The sequence below is a fragment of the Pseudoliparis swirei genome, chromosome 12 (assembly GCF_029220125.1).
Source record: "Pseudoliparis swirei isolate HS2019 ecotype Mariana Trench chromosome 12, NWPU_hadal_v1, whole genome shotgun sequence".
NCBI classification, from domain to species: domain Eukaryota; kingdom Metazoa; phylum Chordata; class Actinopteri; order Perciformes; family Liparidae; genus Pseudoliparis; species Pseudoliparis swirei.
Window position 1 is genome coordinate 23,489,837 of NC_079399.1, and position 22,856 is coordinate 23,512,692.

At 51.0% G+C, this 22,856-nt stretch overlaps 2 protein-coding genes across 2 annotated transcripts; both read left to right on the forward strand.

The window, feature by feature from the left end:
• Window positions 1–1,861: 1,861 nt before the first annotated feature.
• Window positions 1,862–3,783, forward strand: LOC130202736 (serine palmitoyltransferase 2-like). The gene is made up of 2 exons (XM_056428463.1): window positions 1,862–2,062; window positions 2,253–3,783. Exons 1-2 carry the CDS (start codon window positions 1,949–1,951, stop codon window positions 2,364–2,366), a joined length of 228 nt encoding a protein of 75 aa, XP_056284438.1. The 5' UTR covers window positions 1,862–1,948; the 3' UTR covers window positions 2,367–3,783.
• An 87-nt stretch (window positions 3,784–3,870) lies between these two features.
• On the forward strand, window positions 3,871–22,198 carry ism2b (isthmin 2b). The gene is made up of 6 exons (XM_056428459.1): window positions 3,871–4,787; window positions 7,964–8,215; window positions 16,251–16,572; window positions 18,869–19,006; window positions 19,247–19,315; window positions 19,971–22,198. The coding sequence occupies exons 1-6, from the start codon at window positions 4,665–4,667 to the stop codon at window positions 20,486–20,488; spliced, it is 1,422 nt and encodes a 473-aa protein (XP_056284434.1). The 5' UTR covers window positions 3,871–4,664; the 3' UTR covers window positions 20,489–22,198.
• Window positions 22,199–22,856: the final 658 nt, after the last annotated feature.

Sequence of the window (22,856 nt, forward strand, 5' to 3'; positions counted from 1 at the left end):
GTAGAGGTGGTGTAGAGGTCATGTAGAGGTGGTGTAGAGGTCATGTAGAGATGGTGTAGAGGTGGTGTAGAGGTCATGTAGAGGTGGTGTAGAGGTCATGTAGAGATGGTGTAGAGGTCATGTAGAGATGGTGTAGAGGTGGTGTAGAGGTCATGTAGAGATGGTGTAGAGGTCATGTAGAGATGGTGTAGAGGTGGTGTAGAGGTCATGTAGAGATGGTAGAGGTGTGAGGTCATAGAGATGGTGTAGAGATGGAGTAGGGGTGATGTAGAGGTGGTGTAGAGATGGAGTAGGGGTGATGGAGTAGAGGTGGTGTAGAGGTGGTGTAGAGGTCATGTAGAGATGGTGTAGAGGTGGTGTAGAGGTGGTGTAGAGGTCATGTAGAGGTGGTGTAGAGGTCATGTAGAGGTCATGTAGAGGTGGTGTAGAGGTCATGTAGAGGTCATGTAGAGATGGTGTAGAGGTGGTGTAGAGGTCATGTAGAGGTGGTGTAGAGGTCATGTAGAGGTGGTGTAGAGGTCATGTAGAGATGGTGTAGAGGTCATGTAGAGGTGGTGTAGAGGTCATGTAGAGGTGGTGTAGAGGTCAAGTCGTAGAGGTGGTGGTAGAGGTCGTGTAGAGGTCATGTAGAGGTGGTGTAGAGGTGGTGTAGAGGTCATGTAGAGGTCGTGTAGAGGTGGTGTAGAGGTCATGTAGAGATGATGTAGAGGTGGTGTAGAGGTCATGTAGAGGTCGTGTAGAGGTGGTGTAGAGGTCATGTAGAGGTGGTGTAGAGGTCATGTAGAGGTCATGTAGAGGTGGTGTAGAGGTCATGTAGAGATGGTGTAGAGGTGGTGTAGAGGTGGTGTAGAGGTCATGTAGAGATGGTGTAGAGGTGGTGTAGAGGTCATGTAGAGATGATGTAGAGGTGGTGTAGAGGTCATGTAGAGGTGGTGTAGAGGTCATGTAGAGGTGGTGTAGAGGTCATGTAGAGGTCATGTAGAGATGGTGTAGAGGTCATGTAGAGGTCGTGTAGAGGTCATGTAGAGGTGGTGTAGAGGTCATGTAGAGGCTGCAGAGGTGGTGTAGAGGTCATGTAGAGGTCGTGTAGAGGTGGTGTAGAGGTGGTGTAGAGGTCATGTAGAGGTGGTGTAGAGGTCATGTAGAGGTGGTGTAGAGGTCATGTAGAGGTGGTGTAGAGGTGGTGTAGAGGTCATGTAGAGATGATGTAGAGGTCATGTAGAGGTCGTGTAGAGGTCATGTAGAGATGGTGTAGAGGTCATGTAGAGGTGGTGTAGAGGTGGTGTAGAGGTGGTGTAGAGGTGGTGTAGAGGTCATGTAGAGGTGGTGTAGAGGTGGTGTAGAGGTGGTGTAGAGGTCGTGTAGAGGTCATGTAGAGGTGGTGTAGAGGTCATGTAGAGGTCGTGTAGAGGTGGTGTAGAGGTGGTGTAGAGGTGGTGTAGAGGTCATGTAGAGGTCGTGTAGAGGTGGTGTAGAGGTCATGTAGAGGTCGTGTAGAGGTGGTGTAGAGGTCATGTAGAGGTGGTGTAGAGGTCATGTAGAGGTCGTGTAGAGGTGGTGTAGAGGTCATGTAGAGGTGGTGTGAGGTCGTGTAGAGGTGGTGTAGAGGTCATGTAGAGGTGGTGTAGAGGTCATGTAGAGGTGGTGTAGAGGTCATGTAGAGGTGGTGTAGAGGTCATGTAGAGGTCGTGTAGAGGTCATGTAGAGATGATGTAGAGGTGGTGTAGAGGTCGTGTAGAGGTGGTGTAGAGGTCATGTAGAGGTGGTGTAGAGGTCATGTAGAGGTGGTGTAGAGGTCATGTAGAGGTGGTGTAGAGGTCATGTAGAGGTGGTGTAGAGGTCATGTATAGGTGGTGTAGAGGTCATGTAGAGGTGGTGTAGAGGTCATGTAGAGGTCACCTCACTGGGCTGACGCTGCGTTGCTTCCTTCAGGGCCTTCGGTCGGGAGATGCTGAAGAGGAACATCGGCACCGTGGTCGTCGGCTTCCCGGCGACGACCATCATCGAGTCCAGGGCCCGGTTCTGTGTGTCGGCCGCCCACAGCAGAGAGATGCTGGACACCGTAAGACATCCCATAATATCACACGGGGAACACAGGAACCACACGCATCATGAATATTTAAAATAACATCCCAGCGACGCAGGGAGCGATCTGTCCCTCCTTCATGTCTGACCTTTGACCTGCTCACCTCCACCTGTCAGTCAGACTTCAGGGTTTAATTCACATCGTGTTGTGTCCGGATCTTTCTCAGGCGCTGGCGGCCACGGACGAAGTCGGCGACCTGCTGCAGCTGAAGTACTCGAGGCGCGCGCAGCCTCTGCCCTCGCTCGGGTGGATGTCCGAGGAGAGCCTGCTTCAAGACTGACCCCCCCCGGCCCACTTGGTCTCTCCCGGGACTCACCAGAACTAAAGGCGTTGAAACTCCTCCCTCGTCTCTCTGAACGCCACTTCAGTTTGTCCTAAGTCACGGTGACGGCGTCTGTGCCCCGTCGAGCCCGTGTGTGTGTGTGTGTGTGTGTGTGTGTGTGTGTGTGTGTGTGTGTGTGTGTGTGTGTGTGTGTGTGTGTGTGTGTGTGTGTGTGTGTGTGTGTGTGTGTGTGTGTGTGTGTGTGTTATTTGTGCAATAACAACAGTTTGAGTTTCTTTTGTAGTTCACCTCGAGTGAAGTAGACCTTTTTCTTTATTTTTTTCCTCGTGCACTTGAGAAGAGAGAGCCCAGAAGATGAGAGCGGCTCGGCGGAAAACGACGAACACGTGACTAAAATTATATATGTAAATATTATTTATCCCAAAGTCTGAGCGCTGCTATCGGCAGCACAACGTCCACACGTCATTTCACAGGAGCAGCACACGCGTGTGCTTCACATGTCTCTACCGGACGTCTTCTCCTCCTCACTGACTTGAAGGCAGTGGAGAACCCTTCCTGGCGTCCATGTGTTTCTACCTTTCCTCTTAAAAATGTGATGTCTAACAGAGAGAGAATCCCCCGGGCGAGACAACCGAGTATTTGTATCGCTTTATTTTCTAGAGATCTTTTCCAGCCTTCTACCTGTTCACACCTGCGCTCACAGCGTGAGACCCGCGTCTTTCACATATCCACGAGCCAATGGGGCGCTCCCGCGAGCGCCGCCCCGTACGCATGACGGTGCGCCGCGCGCCTGATGTATGGGCGCTTTATTTATTCTCGGCGCGCTGCTCCTTCTGTCCTGAAGGGCGGCGCCACACGCCGCCAGCGCCAGACCACCGAGCGGCCGCGTCCGGCTCCATGACGTGGTCTGGCTGTGAGGCGGCGGCGTGCGCCTCGTCTCCTGGAGGCCGTACGGCGGTGTGTGTCTCTGAGTGTGAGGTCACACATTTCCTCCACGTCCCTGTCCGTGTGTCCGTGTTGTCGTGACGGTCCGGCGGCGGCGTGCAGATGACTCCTCCGGTTGATCATTCCATGGATCGGCCCGGTCCTCTCCGGGTTGTTCCCGTGTTGTTTTTCTTTTTACCGGAAATGACTTTGAATAACAACTCTTGTGATTTTCATTTGCTTTCAATAAACACGAAGTGAAAGAGGTGGAGCCGCTGGTTCTGTTCTGGGACCGCTCTTCAGAGCGCCCTGCAGTGAAGGCGTGACCACGAGCAGCCGCCGCCCGCGGCGCTTTGATGTCCTCCACATGCGGCGCGACCTGCGGTGACCTCCTGCTTATCCGCCGCTGCCTTGCCCTTGGGTCGCTGCTCCAGGAGTTCGACCGGCTCTGATGTTTGTTGACTGATTAAAAAAATCACTTTGTACCAAGTTTCTGGAACGGGTTTGTTTATTTGAGACACGCACACACACGCACACACGCACACACGCGTCACAGCTTTAGCTCATGTTGGAGACGCTTTGACTTCCCGCTGTCCTCCCGCCTTCAGAGAGCTGCTGTGCATCGGGTGATGACGTCATCGTGTTTCCAGAGTTTAGAACAAAAAGAAAAAGTTTCTCTTTAAAAATTAAAAAGGTGCCCTTCAGGTGAGTCCTGTAGCCGAGGAAAGGTCTTCCTCATGAGAACCTCAGCCCCCCTACGCGCGCGCGCACAGCTGTGAGCAATAAGTCTCTCTCTCTCACTCACTCACTCTCACTGTGAGTTTACCGAGCCCGGTTGGCTGGGCGGTGCGCGCGCACGCACACGCCTCCTCTCCAGCGCGCGGGTGAGCTTCAGCTGCGTAACGGATCACCGGGCAGCCCGATAGCGGCCGCGCGCGGCGCACTATGAGCTCCAGATGTCCGCGCGAGCAGCCACCCACAACGGCGTGACTCACCGCGCGAGCAGCTAGTTGGAGACGCGCGCGCGCACCGGTGCGCTCGGAGAGGTTAGTGCGCGCGGCTTTCACTCCTCTGGAACTTTAAGAGCCAACGGAGTTCACGGGGAAGAGGAGCGCGAGCCCCTCGGGACTGACGGTTGGTGCGCGAGCGGCGCTGCTGCCACACGGATGAGCGCGCGGGACACCTCCGGCCGCAGGGGCGCGCCTTCAGAGAAGTGACCGACACCAGAGACCCGGAGGAGCAGCAGCCCCCCCCCCCCCCCCCCAGCGCAGAAGAGTTGGAGAGCACGCTGCACATCTTCTTCTCCTCCTCCTTCTTCTCCTCCTCCTCCTCCTTCTTCTTCTTCTTCTTCCGGAAGCTTCCAGGACCAACATGCGTCGCGAGGGCACGAGAGGAGTCCACGCGCGGCTCCTGGTCGTGTCGATGCTCCTCGTGAGCTCCGGTACCGGCTTCCCCAGCCGCCAGCAGCCGGTCCACCGGGTCCGGTCCCTCCAGGTAGGCGCGAACTTTATTGTTCTTTTCAATTTTTGGCAAGTTTAAAAAAAGACCAAAGTTTATTGCGCAACCCCTTCATGAAGGAGCAGGACTCTTGTAAAGGAGAAGTTCATCTCGAGAGGTTCTTCCTGCTTAACACATTTAAATTAAATAAATACAATGGCCACTGATCATTGTATTTATTGTTTTATTTCAATGTTTTTACAACGTTCAATCATTTAGCTTTTAAGAGAACACTGCGATGTGTTGCAATACTAATATTAAATATACACATAGACATATATTAACCTAATATTAAATATGCATACATAGACATATATAATTCTAATATTAATTATGCACATATACACATATATAATACTAATATTAAATATATACATATATAATCATAATATTAAATATGCACATATATATAATACCAATATTAAATATGCATATAGATATATATAATCCTAATATTAAATATACATACATATACATATATAATCCTAATATTAAATATGCACATATACACATATATAATACTAATATTAAATATGCATACATAGACATATATAATCCTAATATTAAATATGCACATATATACATATATAATACTAATATTAAATATGCATATAGATATATATAATCCTAATATTAAATATAAATACATAGACATATATAATCCTAATATTAAATATGCACATATAGACATATATAATAATAATATCATGCATATATACATATATAATACTAATATCAAAGATGTATATAAATATATATAACACTAATATTAAATATGTATATATACGTATACACTGTGGGTGAGTCAGGTGTTTTTTAAGGGCTCTCATTACATGATTCGTTCATGGTCATCAGCCTCTCCTCGCCAGCCGCGCCGCATTGCACTCTGGGTAGTGAGGTGTGTTTATGGGATGTTTATGTTGGACATCAAAGCCGTTCGCTGGGCGTTCGGTCCCAGCTCAGTTCTGGTCTTTGAACGCTGCTTCGTGTGTGGCCTCCCGGGGACCCCCTGCTGGGACCCCCATCGTCTGAGGAGGAGCAGAAACAAGGAGGAGGAGGAGGAATCGAGGACAGAGGAGGAATCGAGGACAGAGGAGGAAACGAGGATAGAGGAGGGGGAGGAGGAGGAGGAAAGAAGGATAGAGGATGAGGAGAAAAGAAGGATAGAGGAGGAGGGAATGAGGGAGCTGAAGAAGAAGGAAACAATGGAGGAGAAGGAAATGAGGTAGGAGAAGGAAACGATGGAGGAGGAGAAGGAAACAAGGAAGGAGGAGAAGGGAACGATGGAGTTGTAGAAGGAAATGAGGGAGGAGGATAAGGAAACGATTACTGAGGAAACACTCGTGGTGTCCTTGTCTGTGACCTACTTGCAGGATGGCGAGGAGAGATTAGAGGGGGTGGGGCTTATGTAACCAGAACAAGGCGACCCCTTCTCGTCTCTGGCGGGTCAAAGGTCAATCAGCTGATTGTTTACGTTGCGCCTTTTTTGTGTTAATGTGGAATTTCCTGTTTTTGGTTTTACCCCTATCCCTCAGCGAGGAGGAGGAGGAGGAGGAGGAGGAGTTTGTGTTGGCCTCCAATCCTAAATATCTGAACCCGTTTGCCCCGGTGTTGTACCCCCCCCCCCCCAGCATGTGTTGTCCCTCCAGAGCGTCCTCCTCAGTTCATGTTCTGGTGAAACGGTCCGGAGGCGCCGAGTGGAAAGCCTTTGATGTGTGTGGGTCCATAAATCAGCCCCCCCCCTCCCCCGTCTCTGGACCTGAGTGTGTGTCACCAGCTCCACGTGGATCTGGTCTCCTAGTCTTTGTTAGTGGAGGAGGCCAAAGGGCTCTGGGAGGGAAGCAGACCCCCAGACCAGACCCGGGTCCCCCTGGATCCAGATCCTCAACCGGTAAACACACGGCATGCCGCCGGCCTTTGATCAGGAGCGCCTCACTACAGAGAGGAGGAGGAGGAGATACAGGGAGGAGGAATACAGGATCCAGATGTGTAACAAGAGGCGATGAGGAGGGTGTGAAAGTATGTGGCTCTTTCTGTGTGTGTGTGTGTGTCCGTGTGTGTGTGTGTGTGTCCATGTATGTGTGTGTGTTGTCTGTGTGTCCGTGTGTGTGTTGTGTGTGTGTGTACCTGTAGCAGCATCTCTCTGGGCTCCTTCTAGAAAGCGTCTCCTTCGAGGTAACAGATGTTTTTTCTGTATTTATTCTTGTGATTATTTTGACCGTCTCCGTGTTCAGAAACAAAACGACCCAAAGACCTCGATGCAGCTTCAGCTCCAACCGACGCCATCAGAACAGCTTCTGTCCATCACTCCATGGACTCATCGCCTCAGCTGGAGGACCAGCGTTCTGACCCTGGAGACAGAGACCGCCGTTGATCAGCCTCTGGCTTCAGAGCTTCAGGCTTCAGAGCTTCAGGGCTTCAGAGCTTCAGGGCTTCAGAGCTTCAGGCTTCAGGCTCTCAACGGGCCTCATGTGTTCACACGCCACATCACTTCTTTATGGGCCGCTCACAGTGAGGAGTCGTAGGTTCTGGAGGCCGTATGTCTGCATCCTCCACCTCTAGGCCACCTCTTCTTCTCTTTGGGCCTCCAGAGCAGAACACGAACCCGACCCTCCAGGTCCGGTCCGGCCAGCATTCAGGATCTAGACCCACAGGTCCATCAGAGGCAGGAGTTTAATTTGTCAGTTTAATTTGTAGAGCCAAATATCACACGCTCCCCTCAGAGGCCATTACCGTCCGCACACATAGACATCCCTGACCTTTGACCTCACTGTAGAACGTGGAGGTCAGATGAAGCGGCGGCGGCAGGCCCGGCCGCCCAGGGGTCCCACGCCTCCCACGCCCCCTCATTAAAGCTAAAAGAGGAGCTCTGGCACAGGCCCCTCTTTGTCCACCACTGTTGTGGGAAAAAAAACCAAAGGAATGAAGTGACCGGCGGCTGATTGGTTGGCTGGCGGGACGGAGGCCGCGGGGCGGCGCTGACCACGCCGTCCGGCGCTACACGCTTTCAAGGTTTCCTCCTGGAGACAGAGCACCGATTGTTCCTCATCAACGTCACGGCAACTCGACTGCATGCGTGTGGTGGTGAATCGGCTCCATGTGGCGGACGCCTGGTTGTTTACGCTCTTCGGGCTTTCAGCCTCTTGTTTCTAAACTCTTCATCTGGTCTTCAGGCTCACGGCCACCCGGTGCCGGGCGGCGGGCTTCGGTACGGGCCCGAGGCTCTGGAGCAGCAGAACCAGGTCCAGAGCTTCCCGTCTGAGCCCCACGGCCACCAGAGGAGGTGGTCCCCCCCCCAGCACCGCTCCGCCGGGCTCCTCCCACAGCCGGAGCCCGAGGAGGAGGCCGGCCCCTTCATCCTGGACCTCCAGGACCTCCCAGACCTGGCCACGGCCGACATCAACTCACAGAACCCCAACATACAGGTGAGCTACAGGTGAGCCTGCAGAGAGACGGGTTCATGTCATACAACCCACAGCTGCTCCATGACTCCAGGCATCACATGACCACCACATGACCATCACCTCCTCATGACCATCACATGACCACCACATGACCATCACCTCCTCATGACCATCATAATCCTCATGACCATCTCATGACCATCATATCCTCATGACCATCTCATGACCATCATATCCTCATGACCATCACATGACCATCTCATGACCATCACGTGACCATCATATCCTCATGACCATCTCATGACCATCACGTGACCATCATAATCCTCATGACCATCACATGACCATCTCATGACCATCACATGACCATCATAATCCTCATGACCATCTCATGACCATCACATGACCATCTCATGACCATCATATCCTCATGACCATCACATGACCATCACGTGACCATCATAATCCTCATGACCATCACATGACCATCACATGACCATCATATCCTCATGACCATCTCATGACCACGTGACCATCATAATCCTCATGACCATCTCATGACCATCACATGACCATCTCATGACCATCATATCCTCATGACCATCACATGACCATCACATGACCATCTCATGACCATCATATCCTCATGACCATCTCATGACCATCACATGACCATCATATCCTCATGACCATCTCATGACCATCATATGACCATCACGTGACCATCATATCCTCATGACCATCACGTGACCATCATATCCTCATGACCATCTCATGACCATCACATGACCATCATATCCTCATGACCATCACATGACCATCTCATGACCATCACACGACCATCATATCCTCATGACCATCACATGACCATCACGTGACCATCATATCCTCATGACCATCACATGACCATCTCATGACCATCACATGACCATCACACAACCATCATATACTCATGACCATCATATCCTCATGACCATCACATGACCATGACCATCACGTGACCATCACATGACCATCATGACCATCACATGACCATCATAATCCTCATGACCATCTCATGACCATCACGTGACCATCACATGACCATCATAATCCTCATGACCATCTCATGACCATCACATGACCATCACGTGACCATCACGTGACCATCACATGACCATCACGTGACCATCACATGACCATCACATGCCCATCATAATCCTCATGACCATCTCATGACCATCACGTGACCATCACATGACCATCACGTGACCATCACGTGACCATCATATCCTCATGACCATCTCATGACCATCACACGACCATCATATCCTCATGACCATCACATGACCATCTCATGACCATCATATCCTCATGACCATCTCATGACCATCACGTGACCATCTCATGACCATCTCATGACCATCATATCCTCATGACCATCTCATGACCATCACATGACCATCGTATCCTCATGACCATCACGTGACCATCTCATGACCATCATATCCTCATGACCATCACGTGACCATCTCATGACCATCTCATGACCATCACATGACCATCGTATCCTCATGACCATCACATGACCATCTCATGACCATCACATGACCATCATATCCTCATGACCATCACGTGACCATCACATGACCATCACGTGACCATCATAATCCTCATGACCATCACATGACCATCATATCCTCATGACCATCTCATGACCACGTGACCATCATAATCCTCATGACCATCTCATGACCATCACATGACCATCTCATGACCATCACATGATCATCTCATGACCATCATATCCTCATGACCATCACATGACCATCATATCCTCATGACCATCTCATGACCATCACATGACCATCTCATGACCATCATATCCTCATGACCATCACATGACCATCATATCCTCATGACCATCTCATGACCATCACATGACCATCACGTGACCATCATATCCTCATGACCATCAGAATCAGATCAGAATCAGAATCAGAATCAGAATCAGAATCAGAAACAGGTTTATTGCCAAAGAATGTTTTCACAAACAAACGAGGAATTTTTTTTGGTGGAAGGTGCAACATTTGGACATGACAAACAAACAACAATCAACGCGACGGAGAGACAACAAATAATGTGAGAGTGTTTGGGTGTGTGCTTCAAGTGGTGTGTTTTAGTTGAAGTGCATGTTAAAGTGACGTGTGTGGAGGAGGGAAGAAGAAGGAGGAGGGAGGAGGAGTGGGAGGAAGAGGGAGGAGGAGGAAGAGGAAGGAGCGGGAAGAAGGAGGAGAGGAAGGTGGAAGAAGAGGTGGTAGTCCTGGGGGTGACAGTCAGTCCCGGGGTCCATTCATGAGCCCGACCGCCGACGGGAAAAAGCTTTTGTTGTGGCGGGTGGACTTAGTCATGATGGACCGCAGCCTCCTCCCCGAGGGGAGGGACTCGAACAGGGAGTGTCCAGGGTGGGAGGGGTCGGCGACAATCTTTCTGGCCCGCTTCAGTGACCTGGAAGTGAACAGGACCTGGAGGGAAGGCAGATTGCAGCCGATAACCCTCTCGGCCGAGCGGATGATGCTCTGCAGCCTGCGCTTGTCTTTGGCCGTGGCTGCAGGGTGCCAGACGGTGATGGAGGAGCAGATGATGGACTCAACGATGGCCGTGTAGAACTGTACCATCATCTTCCCTGGCAGGTTGAATTTCCTCAGCTGCCTCAGGAAGAACATCCTCTGCTGGGCCTTCTTGGAGATGGAGCCGATGTTCAGCTCCACTTGAGGTCCTGGGAGATGATGGAGCCCAGGAAGCGGTAGGACTCCACAGCGTCGACGGGGAGTCACACAGGATGAGAGGGCGGGTGGGGCTGCATTCCTCCTGAAATCCACAACCATCTCCACTGTCTTCAGAGCGTTGAGCTCCAGGTTGTTCTGGCTGCACCAGGTCACCAGGTGGTCAGTCTCCCACCTGTAGGCGGTCTCGTCCCGCCAGAGATGAGTCCAATGAGGGTGGTGTCATCCATGAACTTTAGGAGCTTGACGGACTGGTGACTGGAGGTGCAGCTGTTGGTGTACAGGAGAACAGCAGAGGGAGAGAACACAGCCTTGGGGAACCCGTGCTGGTGGTCCGGGAGCCTGAGACGTGTTTCCCCAGCCTCACGTGCTGCTTCCTGTCGGTCAGGAAGTCTGTGATCCACCTGCAGGTGGAGTCGGGCACGTGCAGCTGGGAGAGCTTGTCCTGCAGCAGGACGGGATGATCGTATTGAAGGCAGAGCTGAAGTCCACAAACAGGATCCTGGCGTAGGTTCCTGGGAGTCCAGATGCTGGAGGATGTAGTGAAGGGCCATGTTGACTGCATCGCCTGCAGACCTGTTGGCTCTGTAGGCGAACTGCAGGGGTCCAGGAGTGGGTCGGTGATGGTCTTGAGGTGTGACAGGACCAAGCGTTCAAGGACTTCATGACCACAGAGGTCAGGCGACGGGCCTGTAGTCATTGAGTCCTGTGATCTTGGGTTTTTGGGGACGGGATGATGGTGGAGGCCTTGAAGCAGGCTGGAACGTGGCATGTCTCCAGGAGGTGTTGAAGATGTCGGTGAACACCGGAGACAGCTGGTCAGCACAGTGCTTCAGGGTGGAGGGGAGACGGAGTCCGGGCCCGCTGCTTTGCGGGGGTTCTGCTTTTTAAACAGCCTGTTGACTGCTCTCTCCAGGATGACGAGGGTCGTCGCTGAGTTGATGGAGGGTGCTCCAGAGGTGTGAGCCCCTGATGGGCTGGGGGAGGGTGGGCTGATGGTCTGTGGCTTGTTGGTGGGGCTGTGGGGGATTGTCTCAGGACTGCTCCATTGACTTTCAAAGCGGCAGTAGAACTCATTTAGCTCGTCTGCCAGAAGCACATTGTTCATGGAGTGGGGTGATTTGGGCTTGTAGTTGGTGATCTGCCTGAGCCCTCTCCAGACAGAAGCAGAGTCGTGACCATCATATCCTCATGACCATCTCATGACCATCAAGTGACCATCATATCCTCATGACCATCTCATGACCATCACACGACCATCATATCCTCATGACCATCACGTGACCATCTCATGACCATCACATGACCATCTCATGACCATCACATGACCATCATATCCTCATGACCATCACATGACCATCACGTGACCATCATATCCTCATGACCATCACATGACCATCTCATGACCATCACATGACCATCACACAACCATCATATACTCATGACCATCATATCCTCATGACCATCACATGACCATGACCATCACATGACCATCATGACCATCACATGACCATCATAATCCTCATGACCATCTCATGACCATCACGTGACCATCACATGACCATCATAATCCTCATGACCATCTCATGACCATCACATGACCATCACATGACCATCACATGCCCATCATAATCCTCATGACCATCTCATGACCATCACGTGACCATCACATGACCATCACATGACCATCACGTGACCATCATATCCTCATGACCATCTCATGACCATCACACGACCATCATATCCTCATGACCATCACATGACCATCTCATGACCATCATATCCTCATGACCATCTCATGACCATCACGTGACCATCTCATGACCATCTCATGACCATCACATGACCATCGTATCCTCATGACCATCACGTGACCATCTCATGACCATCATATCCTCATGACCATCACGTGACCATCTCATGACCATCTCATGACCATCACATGACCATCGTATCCTCATGACCATCACATGACCATCTCATGACCATCACATGACCATCATATCCTCATGACCATCACGTGACCATCATAATCCTCATGACCATCACATGACCATCTCATGACCATCATATCCTCATGACCATCACGTGACCATCACATGACCATCATATCCTCATGACCATCTCATAACCATCACATGACCATCATAATCCTCATGACCATCACATGACCATCTCATGACCATCACATGACCCCCCCCGCCCCTGCCCAGAGCAGGCAGGTGTCTGCAGGTGAGTCCTTGACTCTTCGAGGGGATCTGAACTCAGTTTGGAGAAGTTTCTCCAGAAAGTGACGATTTTTAAAATTTTGGAGGAGAAGCGGCAAAAAAACAACTCTCCCTGATTTCAACCTGAGGTCACCTGGTGGACGTGGAGGAGCGCGGCGCACATGTATGACGTGTTATTCCTCTGAGTCCAGGACTAGGTCTTGTTGTTGAGGTGTCTGGTTGAAAGGAACCAGGTCCAGTTCCTGGGGCCCACCAGGCTGCAGACCTGTTAGCACCACATGCAGACGGCTGTGGAGGGGTCGGCTCGGTCCGGTCGGACCGACCCGGTGCAGGTTCTGTTGAGCTAAAGATGATGAAGTGGTTCTGGACTCATCAGCCTGAGCCAGTGAGTCCTCCTCCTCTAAATGGACCCACGACGTTGGCGCGAGGTTCTGAGCATCGTCTGGTTGGCTGAATGCTCTCGTCTGGTTGGCTGAATGCTCACGTCTGGTTGGCTGAATGCTCTCGTCTGGTTGGCTGAATGCTCTCGTCTGGTTGGCTGAATGCTCACGTCTGGTTGGCTGAATGCTCACGTCTGGTTGGCTGAATGCTCACGTCTGGTTGGCTGAATGCTCACATCTGGTTGGCTGAATGCTCTCGTCTGGTTGGCTGACTCACATCAGCGGTTCACTTGAAAAAAATTCTGAGATGCTTTGCATTGGCAAAGAGCTTCTAACTCAAAACTGTTGGAGGACAAATTAGACCATGAGTCCATGAACCCCTTAGACCATGAGTCCATGAGTCCAGAGTCCGTGAGTCCATGAACCCCTTAGACCATGAGTCCATGAGTCCAGAGTCCGTGAGTCCATGAACCCCTTAGACCAGTGGTCACCAACCTTTTTGAGCCCAAGATCCCTGACCTCCGCCTTCGTGACAGGCAAGATCTCCTTATTGAGGCGTTGAGAGAAAACGACGGTCCAGACTGGACTTACAGCTTGAGGCCTTTTTATTTGGCCTGATTCTAATTGAATGAAATCAAAACACTTTGGTCTTTCTGCATTTCCCCTGCGCCCCATTTGTAGTACCACTTTCCCCCACTAGAGGGGCACGCCCCACCTGTAGGACCACTGTGGACTACATTCCCCTCTTTCGGGGCACATCTGACCAGCCGCTGTGTAAGAGAACCCGTTTTCAGGCGTTCATTAAAATCAGGCGGAGATCTTTTCTGACATCGATCTTCCAGTCAGGAAGAAAACGTTTCAGAAGACACTTCAGAAAATGTTCGAGAATGAGGAACAACGTGTTTCTGAATTTATTTTAATTATATTTTGGAGAGCGATCGACGGGTTGGTGAACCAATGAAATCATATATCATATAATATATCATATAATAATATTCATGACTCTTCCAAAGTGATTTAAAAAAACCTTTCTGGCTTAGTTTTCCCATTAATGCATTTCATTAACCGGGACTACGGAGGAACAATAGCCTCTTGGCTAACTCTGACACATTTACAGAAATTTTGTTTATGAATGAGCACTGTCCCTAAGTAAAAAATAAAAAAATGAAAACAATACATGAAATATGAAAAGGCAAAAACATAAATGCGCTTGATTCTCCTGAAACAACAACTCTGTTGTTTTTTGGTGCACGATTCTTTGATTTCTTGAGCAGTAGCTCCTCCCCCACACAACTCACACGCGTCAACGTTTCCACGGTAACAGTTACTCGAATCGTCAGAGCCAGAGTGTGTAATACGAGGTGGATGGCGAACTCCAAACCAGGTCTTATGTGCTCCCCCCCCCCCCTCTAAGGGGCCGGAGGGGTTTGGGTCGCCTGCTCCAGAGCGTTGAGTGGTTCAGGAGGAGTTTAGGTTATCTAGCATTTGTTTGCTGGCTAGTTAAACCTTCACGGCCCCAGAACCTGGAAGCTCTTCTTGGGCGGCTCGAATAGTGTTTCGATTAGAATAGAATAAATTAGAATAGAAAATAGAATAATAGATTAGATTAGAATAGATTAGATTACTTATACCATAAGTATTATAAGCAGTGGCGGCTCCTGAAAAAATTCTCGGGGGGGGGGGGCATTTTTTTGATAATAATTAACCCAAAACCACAGACCTTCAGACAGCTGTCTATGTGTAGCTTCGTCACAATGCCATCAAGTCATGTGACTCCAGTCAGTGTGATGGCTGACTGGCCTGTGAGCCTGTAGTTAGTTCATAAGCAGACAGTCTGTGAGCTGTCTGTCAGTAATCCAGCTCCTGGTCTTTGATTTGGTGATTTTTTTCAACAAGATTTAAATAATTATTATAATAATATATATGAGATCCCCATTTGTGACTCCTGCATCTGTGCTTTTTCAAATAATAGAAGAAATACAATTGCAATCACTTTCAAGTAAACCAGATTGCTCCATCAGACAAGAACAAAGCTCAATGTTGAGCTTTTGTTTTGAAGGACAACAGCAGAAAAGCCCAACTCACGGAGGTAAGACCTGGCAAGTCGCCAAGAATCTCGGCTGTCGCGCAGGCGTCACCTGTTAATGCCGTAACGTAAACATTTACACTAAGGTACAGGCATCTCAACATTTATTTATTGATGACTGAGTTTTATGTCTTTGTACTTTGACCGTGTGTAATATGTGAAGTTATGAATAAAGGTCTTTCTGCATTTCCCCTGCGCCCCACCTGTAGTCCTACCTTCCCTCTTTCAGGAGCACAGCTGACAACACGGCTGTCAGAGAACCCGTTTACAGGCGTTCTTTAACATCAGGCGGAGATCTTTTCTGACGTCGATCTTCTCGTCAGGAAGAAAACGTTTTAGAAGAAACTTTAGAAAGTTTTCGAGAACGAGGAACAATGTGTTTCTGAATTTATTTTCATTTTATTTTGGAGAGCGACAGCGAACATCTCGGAGACGGGTTGGCGACCACTGCCTTAGTCCATGAGTCCAGAGTCCAGAGTCCACGGGCTGGTTGTGGGTCGTGGTCTTGCGATGGTTGGTCCTGGTTTGCTGGTTCAGAGTTGTTGATGTTGTTGATGCTGTCCCAGGTGAGCTCATCCGAGTGTCTCTCTCACACAGGTGACCATCGAGGTGGTGCAGGACCCTCACCTCGAGGTGGAGATGGACCTCGCCAAGGAGAAGGACTGGCTGCCTTCCTCCTCCTCCTCTCCCTCGTCCACGCTGGATTGGCTGGGAGGCAAGAAGCTCTTCTGGCCTCTGTTCTGGACTTACACCGACAGCGAGTCAGGCGTGGAGGATATTGGTGAGGAAGAGGAGGAGGAAGAGGAGGAGGAGGAGGATTACTCCCTGGACGGCAGCGAGGAGCCCTTACCCAGCGGAGTGGGCGAAGACTGGGACTCACGTTGGAACGAAGGCTGGGACCCGATGCAGAGCTACTACGGTGAGTCCAGAGCCCTCCAGAGGAGACTCCATCACGACCTGAGGGATGCAAGAGAAGGATGCAAGAGAAGGATGCAAGAGAAGGATGCAAGAGAAGGATGCAAGAGAAGGATGGGGAAATAAAATTACTGCATTTATCATATGAAAGAAGAGATACAGATGATAGATATCTGGTGCTTGATGACTGCACCATCAGAAGGAGCCCAGCGATGCCCGCAATGCGAGGTGGCGCCAGCATTGGGCCAGCAGGGCATTGTGGGTAATGCCCTCCCGGTCGCGCCGGTCGCAGAGAGGCCCGCCGCCTTTTGAAGACGGGTCGGATGCGCTCGCTAATGGCAGCGTGAGGCCGCCCTGTTCCCCGGGAGAAAACCGTCATCCGCCGCGGACAATTAGAGGGCACATTGTGGAACACGGGGGGACGGGCCCCTTTGATGCTGCCCCGGACCCCCAACCCAGACTCTGGCGGCCCTCACTGCCTTCTCAGCGTTTAGAGCGAGTTCAAGAATTTCAGGGGGGGGGGGGGGGGTTCAGGACTCTGCATATCTTTACTCTCCCCCTCTTAGTTCTGCGTCCTCTGGTGGGAACACACGTCTCCACCTGCACAGACCACCGATTCATTGGGAAGGATGGTCAATAATAACGTGTACACACAGTGCACGGTGAATGGGCGGTGTGGGAGCCAATCGGTGTGCTTCCTGCTGTGGGTCACGGGGGGATCACCACAGACGTCTCATTCTTCAGAGATCGTTCACAGAAACACAAATCTGAGCATGATTGGTCTATTTGTGTTCAGACGTGTCATCTCAGAATGTGGTAGCAGGTGGCTCGCCTTGTACTCTTAAGCTTCTCCTTCATCCGAACAATATATGTATATATATATATGTATATATATATTTACATATATATAGTTATATATATATGTATATATTTATATATATGTATAAGGAGACTGGAGTCGGTTTTATATATATATTTATATATATATTTCCGTATATACATATGTAAACATATATATAAGGCGACTGTAGTCGGTTCTATATATATATATATATATAAGGGCGACTGGAGTCTGATATATATATATATATATTTAACTGTTGTGCATGTTTTCCAGGCAGCAAAAGGCAACAATGCTTATTAAGTGGTCACATCTGAAGACTCGGTGAACATACATCACGTCTGCTCGGCATCTTCTGTAATTAGGGCTCCCCTGAGCCGGCGTTCCCGTGCGGCCGCATGGCCGCGCCCACAAAGTCAAATTGGGTGCTCGCTCCACCCAAGCTGGTATTTGTGCGCCCACCTCGCCTTTAATCTAGAAGCACTTGTTTTAAGTGTTATTATCAACACGAGGAAACGCCGTGCGGAGGCGGTCCGCCGCAGCCCCGCTCTCTAATTTGACTGAGGCCTTTTTAAAAAACTGTTTCCCCGCATGGGAAAGGTTTCACATTGTCATACGTCTGGAACGAGAGTCCAGTCCTGGAGAACACTGTTGGTGCAGGAGGGCTCTTGAACACAACACGTCAGGTGTGTCAGGATGTGTGGACTGTCACCGGTGGCAGGAAGCAGAGCTCCTGTGACTACATGGACTCCATCCTCTCCTCATCTATGTAAATGATGTGCTTTACATAATCTGTGTTCCTCGCAGTGTGAAGCAGCGCGTTGACATGCAGCGTGTTGACATGCAGCGCGTTGACATGCAGCGTGTTGACATGCAGCGCGTTGACATGCAGCGCGTCGACATGCAGCGCGTCGACATGCAGCGCGTCGACATGCAGCGCGTCGACATGCAGCGCGTCGACATGCAGCGCGTCGACATGCAGCGCGTCGACATGCAGCGCGTCGACATGCATCGCGTCGACATGCAGCGCGCCGACATGCAGCGCGCCGACATGCATCGCGTCGACATGCAGCGCGTCGACATGCAGCGCGCCGACATGCAGCGCGTCGACATGCAGCGCGTCGACATGCATCGCGTCGAGACATGCATCGCGCCGACATGCATCGCGTCGACATGCATCGCGTCGACATGCAGCGCGCCGACATGCAACGCGCCGACATGCATCGCGTCGACATGCATCGCGTCGACATGCAGCGCGTCGACATGCATCGCGTCGACATGCAGCGCGTCGACATGCAGCGCGCCGACATGCAGCGCGTCGACATGCAGCGCGTCGACGTGCATCGCGTCGACGTGCATCGCGTCGAGACATGCAGCGCGTCGAGACATGCAGCGCGTCGACATGCAGCGTGTAGACATGCAGCGTCTTGACGCTGTGGCCCTGACCTCCTCTCCACAGAGCAGGACACCGATGAGTGGACCCCCTGGTCCCCCTGCTCAGTGACCTGTGGGAGCGGCGAGAAGAAGAGGACCAAGTCCTGCGGCTACTCCTGCACCCTGACGGAGGCCTCCAAGTGTGACCTGCAGCCGTGTCCTGGTGAGGGGCCTCACTCAGAGGGGCCCGATGGCTCCTCCCTCTGAGAGGGGCCCGACGGCTCCTCCCTCTCTGAGGGGCCCGACGGCTCCTCCCTCTCAGAGGGGCCCGACGGCTCCTCCCTCTCAGAGGGGCCCGACGGCTCCTCCCTCTCAGAGGGGCCCGACGGCTCCTCCCTCTCAGAGGGGCCCGACGGCTCCTCCCTCTCAGAGGGGCCGGTCCTGAAGTCTCTTCTCTTTGCAGGCGACGACAACGTGGTGGTCGAGCCGTTCCCCTTCGAGATGGAGAACGGCACCGAGCCGTTTGGTACCGGTGAGTTCTTCAGCTCGTTTAACCCTTTCACAGCGAGCTGTTGCTTAGACTGCACAATCCACCATTGACCAGCACAGCCAGCCCGATGCATGCTGGGGGATCTACGCTAACACGCTGTCCCAGGGGAAGGAGCACACATGTTTACAGACGCCAGACAGAGGATCCAGTCTGGATCGCTAGGCCTGTTTTAGGGGGGCTTCGTCAGACTTAAGGATATAATCCCCGGGCACTAGGACCTTGGGGAGGCTGCTGCGCTGGCTTTCTGCCAAGTAACAGCTCTCATCAACGACAGCCAATGAGGTGTCAGCTCACGGCGTGAACCTGTAAGTCCAGGTAGTTCCAGCCCTGTGTCGGAGAGTGAGCTGCTTAAGTTAGCGGCTTACGTTAGCTGCTTACGTTAGCTGCTTACGTTAGCTGCTTACGTGAGCTACTTACGTTAGCTGCTTACGTGAGCTACTTAGAAACTGTCTCCAGTGAGCGAGTGAATTTAAAACACAGGAAGCAGAACACGTCACATGACCCTGACATTCTGTCTCTCGCGATATCCGGGGCCCATAAAGCCGGATCACACCAGGTGTGGCGCTGCCCTCGGGGCCCGGCCCCCTTCTGAGCGCCCGTTAGCAACCCGCCTGTGTCTTCTCGCCGTCCTCCCCAGATGTGGACAGCTGTGAGAAGTGGCTGAACTGTAAGAGCGCCTTCCTGCAGCGGTACCTGCAGCAGGTGCTGTCCGAGCTGCCCGGCTGCCCCTGCTCCTACCCGTCCAGAGTGGCGTACAGCGTGGTCAGCGTCCACGACGAGGACCGCGGCCGGCCGTTCCGTTGGCGCGACGCCAGCGGCCCCAAGGAGCGCCTGGACGTCTACAAGCCGTCGGCGCGCAGCTGCATCCGCTCGGCGCTGTCCGGCGACCTGTCCACGCCCGCGGCGCAGCACTGCTGCTACGGCGAGCGCGGCCGGCTGATCACGCGCGGGAAAGGCGCCGGAACGCCGAACCTCATCAGCACCGAGGTGTCGCCGGAGCTGCACTTCAAAATCGACGTGCTGCCGTGGATCCTGTGCAAGGGCGACTGGAGTCGGTTCCACGGCGTGCGGCCGCCGAACAACGGCCTGCGCTGCCCGGAGAACCCGTACCAAGACGTGTTCATGAACGAGCTGGAGGAGGCCCGGGAGTACTGAGGGCCCGGATGTCACATCGGACCCGCTTCACGCATCCCCCAGAGGACGTCGTGTCCCGGCTTCACCTGAACAACCAGCTGTGCTCTCCCTCTCTCTTCTCTCTCCGGGGTCCGTGATGTCGACGTCCTGGCTGTGTGACGATGTCCTGGAGCTCGTGTGATGGACTTCTGCTAAACATCCACATCATGCTTCTAGAAGGTGTCTGAATGTGTGTTGGTATATTCAGAAAGCTCCAACAGAAGGACCTCCCAGCGATGCTGCTGCAGCATGAACTCCTGAAGCATCCAGAGCAACACGAGGCCTCAGTGAGGGCTGCTCACGCCCTTCTGTTGGGAAAGCGACTTCGGGTGCCTTGAGAAGCGCTATATAAAATAAATGATTATTATTATTATTATGATGAGTAATGTTAGAAGAAATTAGGATCTCAACCAGAGAGGTAAGCTAAAAGGATTTTAAACATCGTGCTGAGAATTATGACAATATTTCATGAGCATTCATGGAAAACGGCACATTTGAAATGTTTGAGTTTACATGTTTCCTTACATGTTGACCACCAGAAAGATCTAATATATATATATATATGCATATACATATGTATGTATATATATGTATATACAAATATGTTATATATTTATATATATATATTTACATATATATATCAATATATATATATAGTTTTATATATATATAGTTATATATGTATATATCTATATATATATATGATCTGGCTGCCAAAGAGTAAAGCATCACACAATGGGTGCTCGTGTGAATCCAGCTCTTTAAATCTCTACGGTGTAAATGTAGGAAACGCCTCATGTGGCTCATGGAGTTCCACGATGTTCTCAGGGGGACGAAGTGACCCGATGAACCCGGTTGTTAATGTACCCCCAGTGTGTTGGGCTGAAGGTGGGAGAGCGTCCCGGACGTCTGGTCCTGGTTCTCGTTGGGCACTGCAGGTAAAGATGCTCGTTGGACCCTGAGGACTGGGGATGATGCATTGTGTGTGTGGTCGATGACATAATGCCGACACTGATGGGTTCATGAACATCACTGGATTGGACAGAAAGAACAGTGCTCCTCCAACAGAGGTCCTAGACCCTGGTCCCCATCAGCTGATCCCTCAGGCTTTGTATTTCAGACTCCAGGACAACACATAGCCTACATCAGCATCACAGGTACACGGAGCTACGGATGCCCTGTCCTCCTTGAAAGGGTGTGGATCAAACATAGCATAGCTGTCAGCGTCAGTGTTGGTGTTCAGTCGTCACAGAAGTACATTCACATATTTTAAACAGCGTCTCTTTCTCCTCATGCCGTGGGCCTTCAGTCCAAACCCGGTTCAGGAGCCTCCAGATGAGTTGATGCCAACATGCATCACATCAACCACCCATCACTATAGAGGAAGGCACTTTATTTAAGATACATATATATATATACACAAAAGATATCTATCAGATCACCCCTGGTGGCGTGGGGGAGCGCTGCACCGTGGGTTCTGTGAGTTCTGACTCTAGTGTTACATGGTGTTGTACAGTATTTATTTTTTTACGGTAGCTGAAGCTTTGAAGCGTCTCTACTCAACGTGGCGCACTGTGACGGGATGAGGCGCCCACCACCAGAGGGGAACATGTTCACAGTCTCTGTCCTGTGCTTTATGAATGTGTTCCTGCAATTATGCTGAAGAAATATATATAAAGACGTTTCATTCATCCTGGGACTCACATGGCGTCTCTCTTCCTTCCCTGAGCGGCGGAGCGCTGCTCACATTCCTGAGGCTCACATGAGGACCTCACTCTTTATTGACAGAAACATTTTCCAGAAGTTTCCTCTCCGACAGGTACACGCATTCCTCGGAGGTCACATGTCACCTCCTTCTTCACAGGGTACATATCAGGACCTCCTTTGGGGGGTACTGTAGTACCAAGACCAGTATTCAGGCTCCGCTAGTCCGGCCTTTCAGTTCAGGATGTTAGCAAAGAATACATGTACGTATAATTCAATTCAGTTTATTTACTCCCCTCAGAGGCTTTACAGTCTGTACAAATAGACATCCCTGACCTTTGACCTCTCATCAGATCAGGGACAACTCCCAAGAAATAGAAAAAACCTTCAGGGTAAAAAAAGGGAAGAAACCTTCAGGAGAGAAACAGAACAATAGATGTCATGTGACTAGATGAACAATAGATGTCATGTGACCTGATGAACAATAGATGTCATGTGACCAGATGAACAATAGATGTCATGTGACTAGATGAACAATAGATGTCATGTGACTAGATGTCATGTGACCAGATGAACAATAGATGTCATGTGACTAGATGAACAATAGATGTCATGTGACCAGATGAACAATAGATGTCATGTGACC

Coding starts and splice junctions, on each gene's coding strand:
- LOC130202736 (XM_056428463.1), top strand. CDS start 1,949: ATGCTGAAGAGGAACATCGGCACCGTGGTCGTCGGCTTCCCGGCGACG. Junction 2,063..2,252: donor GCAGAGAGATGCTGGACACC/GTAAGACATCCC, acceptor GATCTTTCTCAG/GCGCTGGCGGCCACGGACGA.
- ism2b (XM_056428459.1), top strand. CDS start 4,665: ATGCGTCGCGAGGGCACGAGAGGAGTCCACGCGCGGCTCCTGGTCGTG. Junction 19,007..19,246: donor TGACCTGCAGCCGTGTCCTG/GTGAGGGGCCTC, acceptor TTCTCTTTGCAG/GCGACGACAACGTGGTGGTC. Junction 19,316..19,970: donor CACCGAGCCGTTTGGTACCG/GTGAGTTCTTCA, acceptor CGTCCTCCCCAG/ATGTGGACAGCTGTGAGAAG.